General features: G+C 37.3%; 1 protein-coding gene across 1 annotated transcript in view; it reads left to right on the top strand.

Moving 5' to 3' along the window:
- The first annotated feature begins 431 nt into the window (after positions 1-431).
- Positions 432-22287, top strand: part of LOC128552593 (uncharacterized) — a 46675-nt gene continuing 24819 nt past the window's right edge. Inside the window, exons 1-11 of the mRNA XM_053533641.1 lie at positions 432-502; positions 2456-5148; positions 9277-9374; positions 10085-10265; positions 12802-12976; positions 16825-17003; positions 17470-17601; positions 19413-19579; positions 19756-19955; positions 20150-20407; positions 21825-22149. Coding sequence (XP_053389616.1) covers positions 2461-5148; positions 9277-9374; positions 10085-10265; positions 12802-12976; positions 16825-17003; positions 17470-17601; positions 19413-19579; positions 19756-19955; positions 20150-20407; positions 21825-22149 — 4403 coding nt within the window. The 5' untranslated portion in view covers positions 432-502; positions 2456-2460. The remainder of the gene's footprint in view (positions 503-2455; positions 5149-9276; positions 9375-10084; positions 10266-12801; positions 12977-16824; positions 17004-17469; positions 17602-19412; positions 19580-19755; positions 19956-20149; positions 20408-21824; positions 22150-22287) is intronic.

Below are 22287 nucleotides of genomic sequence, written 5' to 3' on the forward strand. Positions count from 1 at the left end.
AATTAATTTGAATCTGTCAGTTAAACTTCTGTGTTTTAGGTATTGTTGATATTTTGTCAGTTGATATAATATTATGTTGATATTTATTGATATATGACAGTTCTACCTTGAAAGAGTAAAGTTCTAGTGTGTTGTATCATGTCCAATTCAAACAGATCTTTTCATTCAGAAGCAGTTACATACCTGTAAAAAAAAGGTTATTATATCAATGTCCAGACATAATATTGTGATAAAAGCAAGTGATCTCTTTATAATTTGGTGACTTCACTTCCTGATCAATTCATTAGATCTTTGAGGATTGACCTAATGACCTCTTTTTTCATAACCCAATATACCATACATACACACTACTGCACACACATGCGTGCAAACCTAAGGAAGGGACTGACACGTCCTGTAACATATTTTTTATTTTAGGATAGTCTAAAAGCTGGTAGCAGATATGAAGCCAACACTCAAAGCAGTCCAGGGACAAAACCTTCTGTAAAGTTGGAAAGTCAAGGTATTTGATTTTTAAACCTTCTTTAGTCTCATACAGTTTTAGTTAGTTACTTTCAGATTTGTATGAGTGTTAAAGTCAAATTTAATTGTGCCAAATGACACTTCTGAATCAGGAGGCATTTGTCTGTGAACTTTTAATCTGAAAACTCTGTGGTTGATTTTTGTCGAGCCCGCTTGCGGATGCGAAGACATAGTTGTCCAAATGGCTGTTCGGTGTATGTGCGTGCGTCCGGTCGTGCGTGCATCAGTGTGTGCGTGCGTCCGTTGGGATTTGTTTGTCCGGACCGTAACTTTGACATGCATGGAGCAATCTTGTTTATATTTGGCATGAATGTTAACCTCAGTGAAACGGAGTGTCTTGCGCAAACCCCAGGTTCCTATCTCAAAGGTCAAGGTCACACTTACAGGTAAAAGGTCAAATTCATAAATGACTTTGTCTGGAGCATTTCTTTTTGATGCATAGAGGGGTTTTGATGTAACTTGGCACAGTTGTTCATCATCATGAGACGGAGTGTCATGCACAAGATCCTAGAATTACTTCCCTTTGTTGTTACTATAACTTATATTTGTAACTTTTTTATTACTGGTTGTAGGGAAAAATCAAGACCACTTTTCTGTAGCACAACATGCATGTTACATCCAATTTTCAGGTGAATTTTGACCTATCTCTACTGGTGAGGATTTTTATGTGGACTTAGAATTTTTTTTTTTTTTTTTTTTTTTTTAAGATTTACGTCCCTTTGTTGTTACTTTAAATAACTTATCTTGTTACTTTTTGCAATCTCTTTTTTATTCGGCATAAATGTTTGCCTCAGTGAGACAGGGAGTGTCATGTCCAACTTCCAGTCCTTTAGACAGCTGGCGGGCTCGACATGTTGCCCGTGGGCATCTAGTGTTTATTAATATTTTACGGTAGGTGGATTAAAAGTAGTAAACTAAAAGCGTGTTGAACTTATGAAAATAATTAAGACGTTTTATTTTTACGGCTATGATAGATTGGTTGATGTGTCTGCCACTCAACCCAATGTTCAGGAGTTCAAGACCCTCTAGGGTTATAATAGCACCTCATTTGACACTAGAACTGATTTTTCGAGAAAGCAGACCCAAGAATTATTTAAACAAGATTATAACTTTCATCACAGTCTAACTAAAATAAATCAACATAACTGTATAATACTAGATAATGTCCAGTTCTGCCAGAAATTGAGGTACAAACTGTATATACTAGATTATGTCCATTTCTGCCAGAAATAAAGTATAAGTTTATTGAGGTACAAACTGTACATATGCCAGATTATGTCCATTTCTGCAGATTATGTCCATTTCTGCCAGAAATAAAGAATAAGTTAATTGATGTACAAACTGTACATACCAGATTATGTCCATTTCTGCAAGAAATAAAGTTTAAGTTAATTGAGGTACAAACTGTACAGACCAGATTATGTCCATTTCTGCTAGAAATAAAGTATAAGTTAATTGAGGTACAAACTGTACAGACCAAATTAATAATGTCCATTTCTGCCAGAAATAAAGAACAAACTGTATATGATTCTAGATTATGTCTAGTTTACAAGAAATGAAGTACATGTATAAGCTTACTGAGATACTAACTATATACTAGATAATGTCTAGTTTGCTAGAAGTGAAGTACAGTTTATCGAAATACAAACTGTATATGCTAGATTATGCCCAGTCCTGCCTGAACTGAAGAATAATTTTATTGAGATATAACTAAATATACTAGATTATGACCAGTATACAAGAAATGAAGTATTAACTTATTGAGATACAACTTGTATATACTAGACTATGCCCAGTTTGCAAGAAGTGAAGTGTAGCTTAGGGTGATGCCCTGCAGATGCTATACTTTATATAAAAGGTATATCTGTCTAATTGTCTTATCTGTTGCCAGATTATATTGTTACAAAAACGTCATGTTGTTTTTGTCTTATAGGAAAGATGAGATCAAAAAAATCGAATAAAGGACATCATGAATCAAAGCTAGAAAAATTGAAGAATGTTGTTATTCGAATTCTGAAGAAGCAACCAGATGGTGTTTTGAAAAATGATATCTGGACACTCGTTCATAAAGAGACAGGACTAAGAGTCAGTGCAAAAGATTATGGAGTATCAAAAATGGGCCGTGTGTTTGAGAAGTGGACAGATGTTATTCAGATGAATGCAGAAAAGCTATTCTTAGTGAGTTCTCAGGAAACGTTAAATGAGAATGATTTTTCACCAACAGAGTTGGAAGGGTTTGGTGAGGAAAAGGAATCTGTCACACAAAGTTTTTGTCTCAGTTCAATATCTGATATACATACTGCTCAAAAAGAAAATATTCTGTATGAAACAGATCTAAAAAGAGAACAAAAAAGACATGATGACAATAACCGTGTTCAAACAGGGCCTGACCATGATCTAACAATGTTACCAGACGTTTTTGATACAAACCATGGGAGAAACAAGAAAACCAAAGATCACTTTGCTGACTTTGTGAAGCAAAACAAGAATATTGTCACATTTGGGTTCTTATCTGATTCAGATTTATCGGATGAGTCTGATGTTGATACTGATGACGAAAGAAAAGAAATTAAATCAGTTATAGATGAGCTTATAGATGGTCAGAATGCTGAACCACCGAAGTCGGTGAATGGTCAGAAAGCACCTTCAATGCCAAGTTGGATGCATATTGCCGAAGCTTCAAAACCACCTGAAATTACAAAACTGGAAACTTTACAAGCTAGAATGCAATTACCAGTAAGAGAACAACTGGGAATGCCTGCAGTTGTAACAGAAGAACAGAGAAAATTAGCAATACAAACAGAACCTGTTATGGCACATGGACAAGGCCATGCACAGGGTATAATGTCAAAACCTTTAAAGGAACCACCAGGACTTTCATTGTCAGTTAATAAAGAACCTGCCGTGCAAGGGTTAGGTTCGAGTCAGTCAGAAATACCGTCCCATCAGTTTGGTGTAACAACTCCAGGATTAGGCAACATGGGATTTCCTCTACAAGGTATGGTGAATAGATTTTATATGCCAATGCAAGGCCATAATCAATTAGGAATGTTTCCAACCTATGGGCAAACTGGGATGTCCTTACTCGGAATGCCAGTAACATATAGAATACCAGTGCCTGCTCATGGTCACTTCGGAATGGGAACTTCACAGAATGTAGTGAATCATACCACACCTATGCCCCAAAATATGCCTATTGTCGGACAACCACACAAAGCTACAGAGTTAAGTGGAATACCAACAACTGGGACAATACCACGTGAATCCCCTTCACTGATTTCTGCATCTGAAAGTTTCATGTCAGCAACCCAAGGTAGCCCAGTGAATACAAAAACCTGGAGTCATGTAGTAATGTCTAAATCCATGTCAAAAAGTCCATCTCCTATTTCAAGTCCCAATGTTGTACTGAATTCAGACAACACAGAAGCAGGAAAACCAACCCCAGCCTGGACGAAGGTGGATGAACGAGAATCTCATTTGAGTCATGTGCAGATGCCATCACCTGTACCTAGAATGACACTGACACCAGTATCAAATTTTACAGGAGAATTGTCATCAAAACAGGAGAATGAAGGACATCATGTCGGAATGTCGTCTGCTGGTATTTCATCTTTATACAATAATATATACAAGAATCAAGCTGTCAGACCATCAGCTAGAGTCAGTCAAATGACAATGCCGATGCCTTTGACTGTACCTGGGAAAAACCCACCTGGAGCACCAACAGTACCATCAACTAGAGTCAGTCAAATGACAATGCCGATGCCTTTGACTGTACCTGGGAGAAACCCACCTGGAGCACCAACAGTAGACTGGGGACAATACAATCTTCCAAAACAAAATATGCAAGTGGGCTATGAAGGAATAATACCCCAAAATTATACAGCTTTGATTGAAAACAAGAAGGAGCAGCAAACAGTAATCAGCCAATTCAATAGATGGGATCTTGACCAGTGGCAACCATTTGCAGATGATATTAAAGATTTTGCAGTAAAGCCAATAGATAAGGAAGAGTTTGAGGCAAAGATTATAGACGTCAGGCCAGTTTATGTCCCACTAGGCAGAAAACCATCTAGTGAACAAGTGGACAGTGTTGCAAAAGAATGTATTGAAATGTTGGCTGATGCAAATGAATTTGTCACCCAAGAAAGAGTGGAAAAACTTCTTCTTCAGAGATTTGGCTGCAATGTTATTCAAGAGCTTGGAGTATACAATGTCGACCAAGTCCCATGTGTTTTTGAACATAAAAGACTTGTAAGCAAAATCAACACTTACATCACAGCTTTTCTGAAAACAAGGTCAATATGTACTCTTCATGAGCTAAAGGAAGCCCTAAGAGACTATGTTCCTGACAAGGGTGACTTTAGCATGTTGAAAACGGGACCTCTTCAAAGATTCCCGGTTTTATTTCAACAATTCCGTTTTCCAACAAACCAAGCAGAAATTCCTGAAATTACAAGTATGGATATTCTTGAACACTTTAACAATTATCTGTCAAAAAACAGATTGTGGGTTAATAGTAAACTGGAACTAGAGCCGTTCATGAACTACCTAGTGCAAGAATATGATGCTGATAATGCTTACATGCTCGGAGTAAGAATTAGGTCACTGCCACTAGCCATTGGAGTAAGTATCAACCACCTTTTGTTGAGTATGTAATTCATTCCTAGATTTTTTCCCACAAATTTCAAAGTATCATCCCCTTTTGTTCCAGAATATCATCAATGTACATTTTCCATGCACTGTTAGTCTTCTGCTTATGGACATATTGTTAGTAGAATTTTTTAATAAAAGTTTAACATTAGCCTGTACACTAAACTCAGAAGGGAGAGTGCAGATCTAAGGATTGTGAGGTTTGATTCCCATCCGAGATATATGTTCACCATGATGAGTTTATAGTAAACGTATCAGGAGTCATTTCATCCTACACTTCATGTGGAGAAGTTGGCAGTTACTTGCACAGAACAGGTTAGTACTGGTACAGAATCTAGGAAAATTGGTTAGGTATTACATGTTGAAAAACTGCACTAACCTCAAAAACTGACAAATAAAAGTTTAATAAGATAAAATATTCTTAATAAAGATCAAAAGTCATTAAGACTTAAGTGGAGACCTGCTATTTCCAACTACATGTACATTGAAAAAGTTACCAATAACAGACATAACTAAACAAGAGTGCATGTATGTAATTAAGAACAATTTTTTAAGAAATGATAAATTCCCAAACATGGTTTATCGTAAAATAACATGTGTTTTGAGTTCTTATGCGTAAGAATATATCACTTAGGCCATAGGCCTGAGTGATATATTGTTTCGCATGAAAACGAAAAACTCGGGTTATTCTACGATAAATCGCACTTGGGAACTTGTTATTTCGATTCTAACACAACATACTAGTATCAACAGTGTTAGAAAAAATGGTAACTACTTTTTACGACCGTGCTATGCCCCTGGAACGGATGACATCACTGCACGCCCATGGGTTATTGAAGAATAACCCGAGATAGATTTTGCTCTACATGTATGTAGGTTATTTGCTGGTGGTGTTAGAATAATGAATAATGAGTAAAAAGTATATGGATCAGTAAAAAACTGACACATAAGCAAACATTTATCCATATTTCGAAAGTTATATATGATACAGGGCTCCGGAAATTTTGAGAACTCAATCGGTCCGAAACGAAAATCATGACATCGGCGCTACCCGACCCACCACGTTACCCCACCCACTGCGTTACCAATATATAACAACTTTGTTTAAATTTCGATGTTTTTCCGAGAAAATACTTGCAGGATAAAATTGCCGAGGCATTGACACCGTGTACCTAACTAGTCTAAAAGCCAACGCACATGAGTTCGGTACCGTACCCTTACAGAAGCAAGCCTCTGTGGTGTACATGCTGCGTATTTACTGTGTATATGCCGCGAACACAGTAGTACGCCAGAGGAGTACATTTTACATACACCGCATGCCACATACTATTTCGACGAGTACACAACATGTACGCAGGAGGTCACTAGTACACTTCAAGTACGCAGCACAGACTCTGAAAATTTAAGGAGTACACTGCATGTACGCAGGAGGGACTTGTACAAGAAAATAGTACACTGCATGTACACCGCAGATACTTTGAAATTTGTGCAGTACACTTCATATACGTGGGAAAGACTTGTACAATTTCTTTTGGCATTTATACTTAGTTTTTTTTTTATAAGTTAAAGTCTGAAGTAAACTTCATATACGCGGGAGGGACTTGTTCATTTTCTTTTGGTGTTTATACTTTGATTTTTTTAGGTAAAAGTCTGAAGTACACTTCATGCAGGAAGGATTTGTACATTTTTTTTTTTTTTTTTTTTTTGGAAGCAAGAACTTGATTTCCGAGTAACTTTTATCTTAATAGCATAGAATAGTTCAGATTACCGGTATTCTGAACAATGAAAATTTGCCAAACTATTTGCAATGTTCATTTGTGAAGCTTACATCTTAGTGATTTCTGAGCTGCACCTTGCATGCAGTGTACAAATATATTCTTTTTCATTTTGAATTAATCCTGGAGCTTTCTAACTTGGATAATTGAAAAGCCTTATTTGAACTTCGTTGCATTACATTTTGTAATACATGAAATAATTACCAAGATAATGCCTCAACAGTGCCCGAATGAGAAGAATTAATAGCTCTCACTGTTATTTGAATACTCTTAAGCAAAACACCATTCTATCATGTTTTATAAGGGCTTTAATGCTCATTAAGTTAACTCATTAAGGCCTCACCAAATTAAAAAGTTGTTCATCGGATTTGCCACTTGTATATTTTCAGAACTATTGGCTAATTGCGCTCGCCCCATTGGAAAAAATCAATCCATAAATTTTTGGTGCGCTACTTTTTACGGACGTAAAAGTGTATAAATGCTTATATAATTCCAGTCCTACATTGTTCTCAGATGGATTTTAATCAAAATAAATACATACTATGCACACATCGTCTATAATAAATCATAACACTTATATTTAGTTGCATTAAAGTTGTTTCCCCTTGATGCAGTTACGCCATTTTCTTCAAATGTTTACCAAATTACATGCTACAAAAATTGATTTATTTCATTGAAAAGTGGATGAAGAAAAGCATACTAATTTATTTGATAACATCAATCTACATTATTTTGGTAAGGGTAAATACTTATTGATGCATGTCACTTATCTTTTTTCTGTTTTTTTCTGTCCAAATGATCAGCATTTGCATACGAAAGTTGGTGGGGTAAGGAATTTACGAGTTTTAAGAGTACACAGCATGTATGCAGCAGGAGTACACAGAATGTACGCCGCAGGACTCGGGCCAGGAGTACACAGCATGTACGCCGCAACAGTACACAGCATATACGCCGCAGGAGTACACAACATGTACGCCGCAGGGGTAGTACACCGCAGGCTCATTTGCATGTGAAAAGTGTATGTGCCGCGTACATGCTGTGTACTATTTCCCGCATACTAAATTCCTCCAGCGTACATCCTGTGTACTATGTAGTCCACAGCATGTACGCAGCAAGTAGTACGCGGCAGAGCTCATTTGCATGTCAAAAGTGTACTACAAACGTACTATCGGTGTATGTGCGGTGTATATCCTGCGTACTATTTAAAGCCCTTGATTTCAGTACACATCATGTACGCATCATATACGCTGTATGTACACAGCAAGAGTACGCAGCAGGCCTTTTTCTTCTGTAAGGGTATACACGGCAGACACTTTATGATGTTTCCTCATTCTTTGACGGAATTTTATAAAATACAATGCGTCAGAGCGATTTACTCGACACATATTCTCTGCCAAACATACTCAGTATTTTAAGAATACTCTGCCGTGGACCGAATGTGTACGTTATGTGAAGGCTGAGATCGAACTTCCCGCATGTATATACTATAGTACCATAAGGTCACGCGCGTTGGCCACAGATATTTCATTACGCTGGCGTTGTACTTCAACAAGCAGCTACATTCTATAAAATTCTCTTCTGATGTAAACAAAATTTCATTTTGAAACATTTTCTAAGACCGATTTGATAAACAGCGCCACTTCGGTTTTCTTTATCATTCGTGTTTGCCAGTCCATTTTTTTTCTTCTTTCTTTTCTTTTTTTATGTACAGTCGGGTTGCAAAGACAATTTTCTGTACTTGTTTCAACTGGAGTCCCAACAAATGAATCATGTAATTTTTAGAAATCAAGTAATTATAAAAATTATTTATATCGGTTTCCCGTGTGATGTCTCATTAAATGCAGTGACCATATTTTTTTTACCCGTGATCAAACATAGCCTTTTGAGAAAAAAGACATCCGTCGCATTCTAAATAAAAGAAGTGGATCCCCGTTGAAACCATTTGGATCCAGTCAGAAACATTTGGAAACCAGTCAAAAATGTTTAATACATTGCAGTCGGCTGTCTGCAAACATTAAAGGATGTGCCGCGCGAGCACTGATTGCGTCACGCGCTAATTACGGACCGATTATCAAGGTGACAATCAATCAGACCGTTTGAGACGTTTATTGATTATCTGAGGGTGCGACCAACACTTTCCTGCTTGGCAGGTCATCGTGTATTGACATTTCAGACCGAAATATATATTTTTTTCATTTTTACGGGACCGATTTTTTTTATTTTTTCACTCCAGGAATTGGTCTGAAAAGTCAAAAATCGGTCCAAAACCGACAAACCGGCAAATTTCCGGAGCCCTGATATGATATATACCATCATTCTGTTTTAGGTATTGAAGAAAGCTAAAAGAGACTCTGCAGCCAGTCACCATGAAATTAAAGACCATTTTGAAGAAAATTTGAAGACTGAAATTGGAGATGCTTTCAGGTAGATATAGGCACCCTTTTCTTGCACAGCAGACGGGGATTTCCGGTATTTTTACCGGTGCTGGAAAACTCCATCTTACACCCCGGGGTGTAAGATGACTCTCGTGCTGTAAATGACGTATTACGAACTACATATATGTAGAAGATTTATGTAGTAATTTTTATTTTATTTAAAAAATGGAATAAAAGTTCAATACCTTGACAGTTCCTATTAGTTCCTGATAGTATATTTCTCGATTCAAATCACTTTATTTTATCAAAAATTCATAACGTTACGCTGCAACTGATAAAACAAAACCGGAACTAAACATTGTTATTTGTTTTGAAACGTCATGACGTCCTTCCTGTTTACGGACGTTGGTTTCCCGCGCTTTGTTTACATACACTGCTATAAGAAATAGTTCTAACTTGAAGAAAGCCGTTCGACTGATTTTATTTTTATTATTATTTCTTGAAATTGGTATGCAAGAAAAAGATTCTGTCACTGGTTATAGGTGCAGATGGAAATATCCGGCTCTCGGGTAACTGTTTAGGCGGTAACTCGGCAAGGAGCCTCGTTACCGCCTAAACAGTTACCCTCGAGGCCGGATATACCCATCTGCACCTACAACCAGTGAAAGAATCTTATAATATTATAAAACATAACGTGTTCAATTCAATATAAGTCTCAGTCTCTTTCTTTGATGCTTCAATAAATGTGATATTTTTTAGAAAATTTCGAATCAGTATTTTACAAACTGGAGAGGGTGATGGACTGGAAGTACGCAGGCATTATTTGAAGATGAAACCAGAACTAGTCATCATGGAAATATTTGACAAATTTAATGTACTCCTTATGGTGACACAGGACAGGAGACTTACAAAACCTACAAAGTTCAGGAGGGTCGTTGAGGTAATAGCATAGTATATTTTGTAGAAGTAGTTGTAGTCTTAAAAGTGTTTGAAAATTTTTAATTTATCTGCACATTTGGCATATTTACACTCAAAACTGTGGCCATTTGGAATAATTTATGTACTGCCATTGTTGAAGGAGGCATTTAATTGCGTATTTATATCAGAATTTGAAGAGAAAGGCAGTTTTTCAGGTAAGATATTGAGAGGTGAATGGGAAAGGGCGTCAGCAGCGGTGTCCCAGTTTGGTTTAGTTTTTGTATGTAAGCTGGTATCTCAGTACCCATTAATGGAAATGGATTGAAACTTCGTCCGTCGTCCATAAACTTTTACTTTAAATGACATCTCCCCATAAACTGCTAGGCCAATTTTATCCAAACTTCACAGGAATGTCTCTTGGGTGAAGCTCTACAAAAATTATTCAAAGAATTGAATTTCATGCAGAACTCTGGTTGCCATGGCAACTGAAAGGAAAAACTTTAAAAATCTTCTTCTCAAAAACCAGAAGCCCTAGAGCTTAGATATTTGGTGTGAAGCATTGCCTAGTGGACCTCTACCAAGTTTGTTCAAATCATGACCCCCGGGGTCAAAATTGACCCCGCCCAAGGGGTCACTTGATTTTACATAGGAAAATCTTTAAAAATCTTCTTTTCAAAAACCAGAAGGCCTAGAGCTTAGATATTTGACATGTAGCATTGCCTAGTGGACCTCTACAAAATTTGTTCAATCATGACCCCCGGGGTCAAAATTGACCCCGCCCCAGGGGTCACTTGATTTTACATAGGAAAATCTTCAAAAAATGTTCTAAAAATAAACCAGAAGGCCTAGAGCTTAGATATTTCACATGTAGCATTGCCTAGTGGACCTCTACAAAATTTGTTCAAATCATGACCCCTGGCTTCAAATTGACCCAGCCCCATGGAGTTACTTGATTGTACATAGAAAAATCTTCAAAATTTTCTAAAAATAAACCAGAAGTCCTAGAGCTTAGATATTTGACATGTAGCATGGCCTAGTGGACCTCTACAAAATTTATTCAAATCATGACCCCCGGGGTCAAAATTGACCATGCCCCAGGGATCACTTGATTTTACATAGGAAAATCTTTAAAAAAATTGTAAAAATAAACCAGAAGGCCTAGAGCTTAGATATTTCACTTGTAGCATTGCCTAGTGGACCTCTACAAAATTTTTCAAATCATGACCCCCGGGGTCAAAACTGACACTGCCCCAGGGGTCACTTGATTTTACATAGGAAAATCTTCACAATTTGTCTAAAAATAAACCAGAAGGCCTAGAGCTTAGATATTTCACTTGTAGCATTGCCTAGTGGACTTCTACAAAATTTGTTCAAATCATGACCCCCGGGATCAAATTGACCCCGCCCCATGGGGTTACTTGATTGTACATAGAAAAATCTTCAAAATTTTCTAAAAATAAATCAGAAGGCCTAGAGCTTAGATATTTGACCTGTAGCATGGCCTAGTGGACTTCTACAAAATTTGTTCAAATCGTGACCCCCGGGGTCAAAATTGACCCTGCCCCAGGGGTCACTTGATTTTACATAGGAACATCTTCAAAAATTTTCTAAAAATAAACCAGAAGGCCTAGAGCTTAGATATTTCACACGTAGCATTGCATAGTGGACCTCTACAAAAAATTTTCAAATCATGACCCCTGGGTTCAAATTGACCCCGCCCCATGGGGTTACTTGATTGTACATAGAAAAATCTTCAAAATTTTCTAAAAATAAACCAGAAGGCCTAGAGCTTAGATATTTGACATGTAGCATTGCCTAGTGGACCTCTACAAAATTTATTCAAATCATGACCCCCGGGGTCAAAATTGACACCACCCCAGGGGTCACTTGATTTTACATAGGAAAATCTTCAAAAATTTTCTAAAAATAAACCAGAAGGCCTAGATCTTAGATATTTGACGTGTAGCATTGCCTAGTAGACTTCTACGAAATTTTTTCAAATCATGACCCCCGGGATCAAATTGACCCCGCCCCATGGGGTTACTTGATTGTACATAGAAAAATCTTCAAAATTTTCTAAAAATAAACCAGAAGGCTTAGAGCTTAGATATTTGACATGTAGCATTGCCTAGTGGACCTCTACAAAATTTGTTCAAATCTTGACCCCCCCCCCAGGGTCAAATTGACCCAGCCCCAGGGGTTACTTGATTGTACATAGGGAAATCTTCATAAATTTGCTAAAAATAAACCAGAAGGCCTAGATCTTAGATATTTGATATGTAACATTGCCTAGTAGACTTGTACAAACTGTTCAAATCATGACCCCCGGGGTAAAATTGGCGCCACCCAAGGGGTTACTTGATTTCAGTTTGACATTTGAAACATATTACTCAGGTGAGCGATCCAGGGTTATCATGACCCTCTTGTTTGACTTTTATATTCATTCAGTTGACAAGACTGGTGAATAGTCAAGCGTTGCTGTCCTCTGACAGCTCTTGTTATTCCTGACATCACACACATAAACCATATCAATGGCTGGATAACATTTATATAAACAGGATTTCTTGACAATGCTGAGAGAAGATGATCTAGGCAAGAATATTCTACACCTTGCTATATGCATGTCAAACACTGCTGTTGAAGAGACAGTTAGAGAGATGTTTACTCCAGCTGATGATGATAGTGATGAAGAAAATGAGAATCAGATGCATCATAAACCACCTCCGCGAAAAGGTACACTATACAACTTTTGTTTAAACATTTATTGAAAGAGCTTATTCAGTATCTATAGAGAAATGTGACACAGTCTGTCATGATTATTAAGACATTTCTTTTACAATTACTAATATCTGTAGTATAGTGTTTTATTAGTGTATTCTTCATAGAAGGGCAGGAAGTCAAAATGCTGCAAATGATGTTATACAAACACAAAACTTTCAGGCAGTCTTCACCAGACCAAGGAAGCCGCAAAAGTGAAGTGGGCCCTAAAATACCTCCATGCATTCCAGGTGGCTGCCATTTTTAAAATGGCCACTTAAAATAGGTCCAAACTTATATATACAGATGAGATATATTTATCAAAATGTACTTGAATTTACCTCATAATGGAGTAAACATGTCAGATTGATTGTAGAATAGACAGGTTTGTTAAAATGATAAAAAACAAAGATGACCATTGTTTTCAAAATGGCCACCAGAAATAACAAGAAACTACTTTTGAAAAAAGTGCATGCTCCCCCACCCCCCGACCCCCCGCACCCATACTGCTTCATTTGAATGGAAGTGGTAACTGATAAATCAATGTTTGGTAGTTTGGTTTAATATTTTGTAACCTATATGATATGGATCGGACAGGGAAAAGCCCTATTGACTTTTGACCTTGAAGTGTGACCTTGATCTTTGGGGTAGGGATCACAGCATGAAAAGTTCTAGGAAACAGTTGTGACAAAAAAATATGAAAATCCCTTGATGGATGGCAGAGTTATGAACCACACAGAAAAAAAAAAATCTACAGAACTTTGACCTCCTAATATGACCTTGACCTTTGAGTTAGGGGTCTGAGTCTCAAGTAATGTTAAAGTCCTTGGATGGATGACAGAGTTATGGGCCAGATAGGAAAAAGAAAGTTTTGACCTTCGCCCTCTGAGAGAGACCTCTATGGCCGAGTGGTTAAGGTCACTGACTTCCTCCACAATCAAAGCTGGAAAAGCGCCATATGACTTATAATTGTGTTGGTTCGATGTTAAACCCAACAAAATAAATGAATAGATTGCCCTCTGAGTGTGACCTTGAACTTTTGGCTTGGGGTCTTTGTGTTGCTCATGACACGTCATCTCATTATGGGATACATTTGTGCAATGTAATATTAGAATCCCTTCAAGAATGACAGAGTTTTGGACCAGACGGGAAAAAAACACTACTGACATTTGACCTCAAAATGTGACCTTGACCTTCCAGCTAGGGGTCTTGTTTTGTGCATGACATGTTGTCTCATTATGGGATACATTTGTGTCAAGTTCTATTAAGTCGTTATGGACTGGACAGGAAAAAAACACTATTTCCTTTGACGTATGAATTTGACTTATATGCTAGGGGTCTATTGTTATGCATGACACATCATCTCATTATGGGATATATTTGTGCTAAACCAATGACAGTGTTATGGACAGGACAGGACGAAAACACTACTGGCCTTTGACCTCAAAGTGTGACCTTAACTTTTGAGCTGGGGTTCTGGGTTGTGCGCATAACACATCGTCTGATCATGGGAAACATTTGTGCCATGTTATATTAAAATCCCTTGTTGGATAGTTGAGTTATAGACCAAAGAGGAAAAAAGTGCCCAGTTGACCTTTGACCTCCAAGTCTGACCTTGACCTTTGACAGGGATCCATGTCTGTTTGCTATATGTAAAGCGCCTTTGAATGTGTTTATCATGAAAAGGGCGCTATATAAATCTGGTATAATAATAATAATGTCTTGCGCATGACACATAATCTCATTATTGGGAACACCTAATGTCTTTCAAAAATCAAATGTTACTGCAAGAGAAGACCAGAAGACTTAATGTGTGTATTCTAAAGACATATTGGACAGTTTTCTATATGTAGATAGGTAAAAATTTTACAGAATTTCTTTAAACTTTGTGTACTGACTGAGAGTCAAGTTTAAAACGGAAATATGTATTAAAAATCATAGGTACCTGGGCTTGATCTTGAATTATCCAGAATCTTCTAACTTGGTAGCATGACTGGGCTATGAAGTAGATGACCCCTATAATGTTTGGGGTCAGTAATTCAAATGTCGAGGCCACAGGAGCCTGAACCTTGAAAATGGTTTCTGCTCATTAACTTTAGAACCACTTGATCCAGAACCTTCAAACTTGATAAGTTGATTGGGCTTATAAACCTCTACTCTTATTGGAGTCAACTGGTCAAAGGTCAAGGTCACACTGGCCTGAACTTTGAAAACAGTTTCTGCTCAATAACTTGAGAACTAGTTGATCCAGAACCTTCAAACTTGACAGCTTAATTTGGCTTTATGAAAAGGATGATCCCTATTGTTTTTTGTGTCAAAAGGTCTAAGGTCAAGGTCACATGGAACTGAGTATTAAAAACTATTTCTGCACTGTATTTTGAGAACCACTTGACCCAAAACCTTTAAACTTGATAGCATGATTGGGCTTAATAAAGAAGATGACCCATTTTGTTTTTGGTCAGTAAGTCAAAGATCAAGGTCACAGGGGTATGAACCTTGAAAACAGCTTCCGCACAATAACTTAAGAACTTAATAATAAAAATGTTCCCACTGAATAACTTAAGAACCACTTGACCCAGAACCTTCAAACTTGATAGCATGGTTGGGTGTGATGAAATAGATGACCCTTATTATTTTTAGGGTCAAGGTCAAGGGGACCTGAACATTGAAAACTATCTCTGCATGGTACTTGAGAACCAGTTGACCCAGAACCTTCAAATTTGATAGGATGGTTGGGCTTTATGAAGTAGATGACCCGTATTATTTTTGGGGTCAGTAAGTCCAAGGTCAAGCTCACCGGGGCCTGAACCTTGAAAAAGGTTCCCACTGAATAACTTGAGAACCACTTGACCCAGTATCTTAAAACTTGATAGCATGATTGGGCTTTTAATTAGATAACCCTTATTGTTTTTGAAGGTAGTAAGTCAAAGGTCAAGGTCTTAGTGATCACGGTACTGGAAAAGGAACAACCCATCATGGGGGGCATATGTGTTTTACAAACACCTCTTGTTAGTCCCCTACTGGTTGAAAACCAGAACCAGTTTTGGTGACTGTAGGATTGCACTTCCCTGTCCATCCATCTGTGCTAACATTTGGATACTTAGGTGGCTATAGGAACAATAGTTAACTGTAATTTTTCTTTGATGTCATTCATTCCGTAAGCTCTTATGTGGCTATTCTTTCTATTAAATGGCTGAAAGAACAATGGAGAGAACAAAAGGGTAGCCACATAAGTATCCATTTGTAAAGATGTTCGTCATTCCGTCCGTCTGTCTTTCGGCAATTTCGTAATATTACTTGCCACAAATGTTCCCCATGATTTGACATGTCATGTGCAACACACGCACCCTAGCTCAGAGGTCAAGATCACACTTTGAGGTCAAAGGTCAACTGGGCTTTTTTCCTGTCCAGTCTGTAACTTGACAATCCATAAAGGGATTTTAATATTACTTGGCACAAATGTACATCATAATAAGACAATGTGTCATGCGCAACACCCAGACCCCTATCTCAGAGGTCAATGTCACATTTGGAGGTGGTTTTTTTTTCACATTTGAAGTTCCCAAGGTCATATGAAGAATTTCTGAAAGATTCATGCTTGTATTACCATTTGCACTATTTTCCTAATTTTCTTCCCACTATCATGACAGGTGATATTTTTACAAGTTAATGCCATAGTTACAAACCAAAGTGTTAAATTATAGTAAAGTTGTTTTAAACTAATTAAATAGTTCATGTCACAATAATGTAGCTTTTCCTTGTTAAGAAGATGATTTTCCTTACTTTTCTGAAACTGTTTATGAATTGATGGTTGCTATATTCAGACGCCTTGGTAGCATCATTAAAGACATACATAGAACGATGCTTGAATGCTGGTGCCGTCAGTCTTACACATCTGAACCGCATTGAAGAGAAAATGCTCGAAGAGTTTGGATTTCCTGATTTTGGTATGATGGGTTATGGAAGATTTCTAGAGTTTCTTCTATTAGAGGAGACAAAACAGGTAGCTGACAGTTTAGTTATTCTAATGCAGTAGATGTTTTTGAATTCATAAATATAACAAAAAGTTATTAGGAGATATAATTATGTATTTTTATGGCTTTTAGTTCCTATGACTTACCAATTCTGTAAATAAATATATATAGTACTTTAATTTAATGTCTTAAACTTCTTTATGTTACTGATATGCATGTACACAGATTATGCCCTTTACCTATTAAGGCATAAACCATGTCTGTCAGTTCAGACCCATAGCAACCTTTGCATGGTAAATAAATGAAGCACCATGTATGTTTCCGCTAGTAGGTATCTTTGTTCCCTCGCAGTTTTATTTTACCTTTAATATATATCTGTATGATCATATGAAACTGAAGTAAAAAAAATAAAAGAGTCATATTACTGCAAACTGTAAATACAAAACACATCAGATAGAAAATCAATGAAATCTTTTGATAACTGTTTCATCTTAGATACTGGAAGAAAGTGTTGGGTTACTTCTTGGTTCTGGATCAGGAGGTGGGGACTGTGAATCATCATTTAAACCCCAACAGATGGACTTGGTAGATTTCATTAAGCAATGCAGACATCAGGAAGATAGTCAGGTGTGTCATTGTAAATAATCCAGCTGTTACTATACTATACTTCCAAAAGATCTTCTTACAAATTTTATTAACCTTCACAAAAGCAGTCTGATGTTTTTATATCAGGTCCATGTGGGCCATGAAGTCCATTCAGTGTTATTAGTTTGTTTGTTGTAAGTGTTGAGGTAATGTGTGTTAGGTTTTATGCAACATTCATTTTTTAGCTGACCTGAGCCAAAGGCTCATGGTGAGCTATTGTGACCGCTCAATATTCGGCGTGCGTCGTCCGTCCGTCAACATTTCCTAAAAAATCTTCTTCTTGAAAACCAATAGGCAGAATTACACCAAACTTCACAGGAATGATCCTTGGGTGGTCCCCTTTCAGAATTGTTCAAAGAATTGAATTCCATGCAGAACTCTGGTTGCCATGGCAACTGAAAGGAAAAACTTTAAAAATATTCTTTTCCAAAACCACAGGGCCTAGGGCTTTGATATCTGGTGTGTAGCATCACCTAGTGGTCCTCTACCAAAATTTTTCAAATTATCCCCCTAGGGTCAAATATGGCCCCGCCCACATGGTTTATATATAGGGAAAACTTTGAAAATCTTCTTGTACAAAACCACATTGCCTAGGGCTTTGATATTTGGTATGTAGCATCATCTAGTGGCCCTCTACAAAGACTGTTCAAATTATACCCCTAGGTCAAATATGGCCCCGCCCTGGGGGTCACATGGTTTATATAGAGTTATATAGGGAAAATTTTGAAAATCTTCTTGTACAAAACCACATGGCCTAGGGCTTTGATATTTGGTATGTAGCATCATCTAGTGGTCCTCTACCAAGATTGTTCAAATTATTCCCCTAGGGTCAAATATGGCCCCGCCCCGGGGGTCACAAGTTTTACATAGACTTATATAGGAAAAAAGTTTAAAAATCTTCTTGTCTGAAACCACAACAGTTACTCTTAGACCTTTGATATTTGGTTTGTATCATTGTCTTATGGTCCTCAACCAAAATTGTTCAAATTGTACCCCTTGGGTGAAAAGAGGCCCTGCCCTGGAAGTCCCAAGTTTTTTATAGACTTATATAGGAAAAAGCTTTAAAAATCTTCTTGTCTGAAACCATACGACCTAGGCTTTTGATATTTGTTATGATGCATTGTCTAGTAGTCCTCTACCAAAATTTTTCAAATTATGCCCCTGGGGTTAAAAGAGGCCCAGCCCTGGGGTCACATTGTTATTATGTGAGTTATATAGGAAAAATGCTTAAAAAATCATCTGATCCTATTTCCAAGACTATTTAATTATAATTACCTGATGACCCCAAGTAATATGATGTCACTTGATTGTGACCTTGACCTACTGACCTACTTTCTTGTTTTTTAAGATACAGCCTTGAAATATTGATGACTTACACAGTTTTGCACACAAATCGTAAAACTGAATTTCATTGACCATGAAAGTGACCTACTGACTTTCTTAATATTTTATCATCAGTTTGACATTTGAAACATGTAGCTCATATTACTCAGGTGAGCGATCCAGGGTCATCATGACCCTCTTGTTTTTTTTTTCAGAAAATACAGAAATGTAATATAATTGGCGTTACTTATATCCCATCTTTTACATGTTATTTTCTGCTATAATTGTCTTCCCTTTTTCTATAGTACAAAATGAAATATTAAACAAAATGAAAAACAAAATGTTTAACAGATATTTATGGGTCACCAAATATGTTTGTTTGGTCTTTTGGAATTATGTCTTGTTCATTCTAACAGAATTAATTCATTAAACTTTGTACATTCTTGTCATGATTATTTTCACTTCTTCAGCCTGACCATGTAGAGGAGGCCTTATGTGCACATTACAGTGTGAAGAATGTGCGAGACCTTGGTTACGGTAACACCATGAGACTACTCAGTTATGCAGAAAAACATGGAAAACACATGCAGGAACAATGTTCCATATTTTATGAGTCAGCTCTTGCTCAGTCTGTCAGGTACGGCTTTTATTAACAATTATTTATCCAGAAAAAATATTAAATAAAGTTCTGCTAGAAATATGCTTGTTTTCTTTTATTTGGAACAATCTCATGTAAGATGTAAAACATTGGTTTTCACATACCTTTTATGTATTAGATAGGAATTAAAAAGTATGGTTCTATTTTATACAAAGGTTTTCGCAGAATTCCACTTCGAAGGTTGGAATTCTGGGTCATCAGACCAGAGATGCTGCAAAAATTTGCCTACACAACTGCCCTCTCCTGGAAAATATGGCTGACTGGAGTCAGTGGAGTCTTGTGTTTGAGCCAGAACTTGGAAAGCTGAAAGATTTTGTGCAGAAATATGGAGGTGTGACAACAAAAACATATGAAGGTGAATGAGAAGTACAGAATTGCATTTTAACATAAACTATTTTATATACATGATGTATATTACAAAGTTGACAGCTACATATGTATATGTGGTAAACACTAATCTCGCAAAAGTAATTCAGTGTAAATTGAGTATTTCTTGAAGTTTTACAGGCTTTTTTTAACTGCTCATATGAACCAACTAGATCTTTTCAGGGGGTAAAATTGTTACCCTTGACTTCCTGGCTTTGGAGAGAAAACCTGGAGAACTTGTCAAAATTGTGTCATCAACAGCAGTAGAGAATGTTGCCATGGCTTTGAAGAATCGTGATGTTCAGTGTACAGCAGGTCATTTGGTTTCCATGGTAGTTGCATACAAAGGTATTGATAATATGCCTCTGGCTCTGATTGCGAGACATATGAAGACTGCACTTATACAAATACACGCAGAGGAACCGAGACTGGAAATGACAGGTAAATTTACATCTTGTGTAGATTGAATCTGAACTATATACACTGCTAAATTATATACACTGCTAAAATAATGACAAGATGGTTCAATGTATAATGAGCATTTCTTTTATGAACAGGTTGATGGAATAGATTTCTTTTCACTTCTTTTGTAAACCTTTTGCTGGTAGTAAAGTTTAAGTGTTTTAATGGAAGGAGAAATGCTAGGTGTCTCGGAGCATAACTTCTGGCACTGAATTAAATCAAATGTAGGGTCAATCGTTGATGGGATACGTATGTACTTTCCAATGTTTTTGTCTTTTGATGTAGAAGGCATCTATATAAAAGAATTTAATCAGCATTTGCTGTATCTCATAAGTGATGTATACATTTAATTATTTTTATGCCACAGTGATCCTGAACAGTAAAACAGTTACTGGATGGTAACTCAAGAAAGCTTGGGCCTAGGATCATGAAAGTTGATAGGGAGGTTGGTCATGACCAGCAGGTGACCTCTATTGATTTTGAGGTCAGTATTTGAAAGATCAAGGTCACAGTGACCTGGAACAGTATAACGGTTTCCAGATGATAACTCAAGATTGCTTGGGCCAAGGATCATGAAAGTTGATAGGGAGGTTGATCATCACCAGCAGATGACCCCTATTAATTTTGAGATCAGTAGGTCAAAGGTCAAGGTGACAGTGACCAGGAACAGTAAAACGGTTTCTGGGAAATAACTCAAGAACGCTTTAGCCTAGGATCAGGAAAGATGATAGGGAGATTGGTCATGACCAGCAGATGACCCCTGTTGATTTTGAGGTCATTAGATAAAAGTTCAAGGTCACATTGGCCAGGAACAGTTAAACCGTTTCTGGACGATAACTTGAGAACGCTTGGGCCAAGGATCATGAAAGATGATAGAGAGGTTCATCATGACCAGCAGATGACTCAAATTGATTTTGAGTTCAGTAGGTCAAAGGTCAAGGTTGCAGTGACCCGGAACATTTAAACTGTTTCCAGACAATTACTTGAGAACGTTTGGACCTAGGATCATGAAACTTGATAGGGAGGTTGGTCATGACCAGTAGATGACCCTTATAGATTTTGAGGTCAGTAGGCCAAAGGTCAAAGTCACATTGACGCGGAACAGTTAAACCCTTTCCGGTTGATACCTTGAGAACGCTTGGGCCTAGGATCACGAAATCTTATAGGGAGGTTGATCATGACCAGCAGATGAACACTCTTGATTTTGAGGTCAATAGGTCAAAGGTCAAGCTCACATTGAACCAGGCCAGAACAGTAGAACTTTTGTTTACAGTGAGCAAATAATTTCTGTTCCTTGTGCAATTACTAAACGCATCAAGGGGGGCATTTCGTGTTCGACGAGCTGTTGTTTTCAAATGCTGTACCATGATATTCATGCCTTGTTTTGTACTTCTAGCTGGTCTCCCAAGTCAGAATACTGCTGCTCTGTTTACTCTACAATGCATTTTGCGCATACCCACCAAGATATGTGTTTTGCTTGCCAACCAAATATTCCTGGAACCTTTGGGACAAGTTGTAGGCTCAACCAAGTCCAAAATATTGCTTGTACAGCTGTGTAAGACTGAGACAGAGCTAAGTCATTTGATACAATTAGGGTGTTTACTAGGAATTCAGGAATGGACAGACGTAATGCAGCAAAAATGTCAACTCCATGACTCGGTTGTACAGATACTTCCATCAGAAGTTAAAGAGTTCTTTGAAAATGACCATTGTGAGGTAAAGTAACTGTAATATATGGTTTACACAAAAAATATTGTAAAATTAATGGTTTACACAAAGGGTCATAGTTTATTTTCATGAAAATGCATTTCGCTTGTAAAGAAGTTATGTAACTAATGTTAACAAGGCACAGTTACTGC

Source organism: Mercenaria mercenaria, unplaced genomic scaffold (assembly GCF_021730395.1).
Source record: "Mercenaria mercenaria strain notata unplaced genomic scaffold, MADL_Memer_1 contig_2933, whole genome shotgun sequence".
Lineage (NCBI taxonomy): Eukaryota > Metazoa > Mollusca > Bivalvia > Venerida > Veneridae > Mercenaria > Mercenaria mercenaria.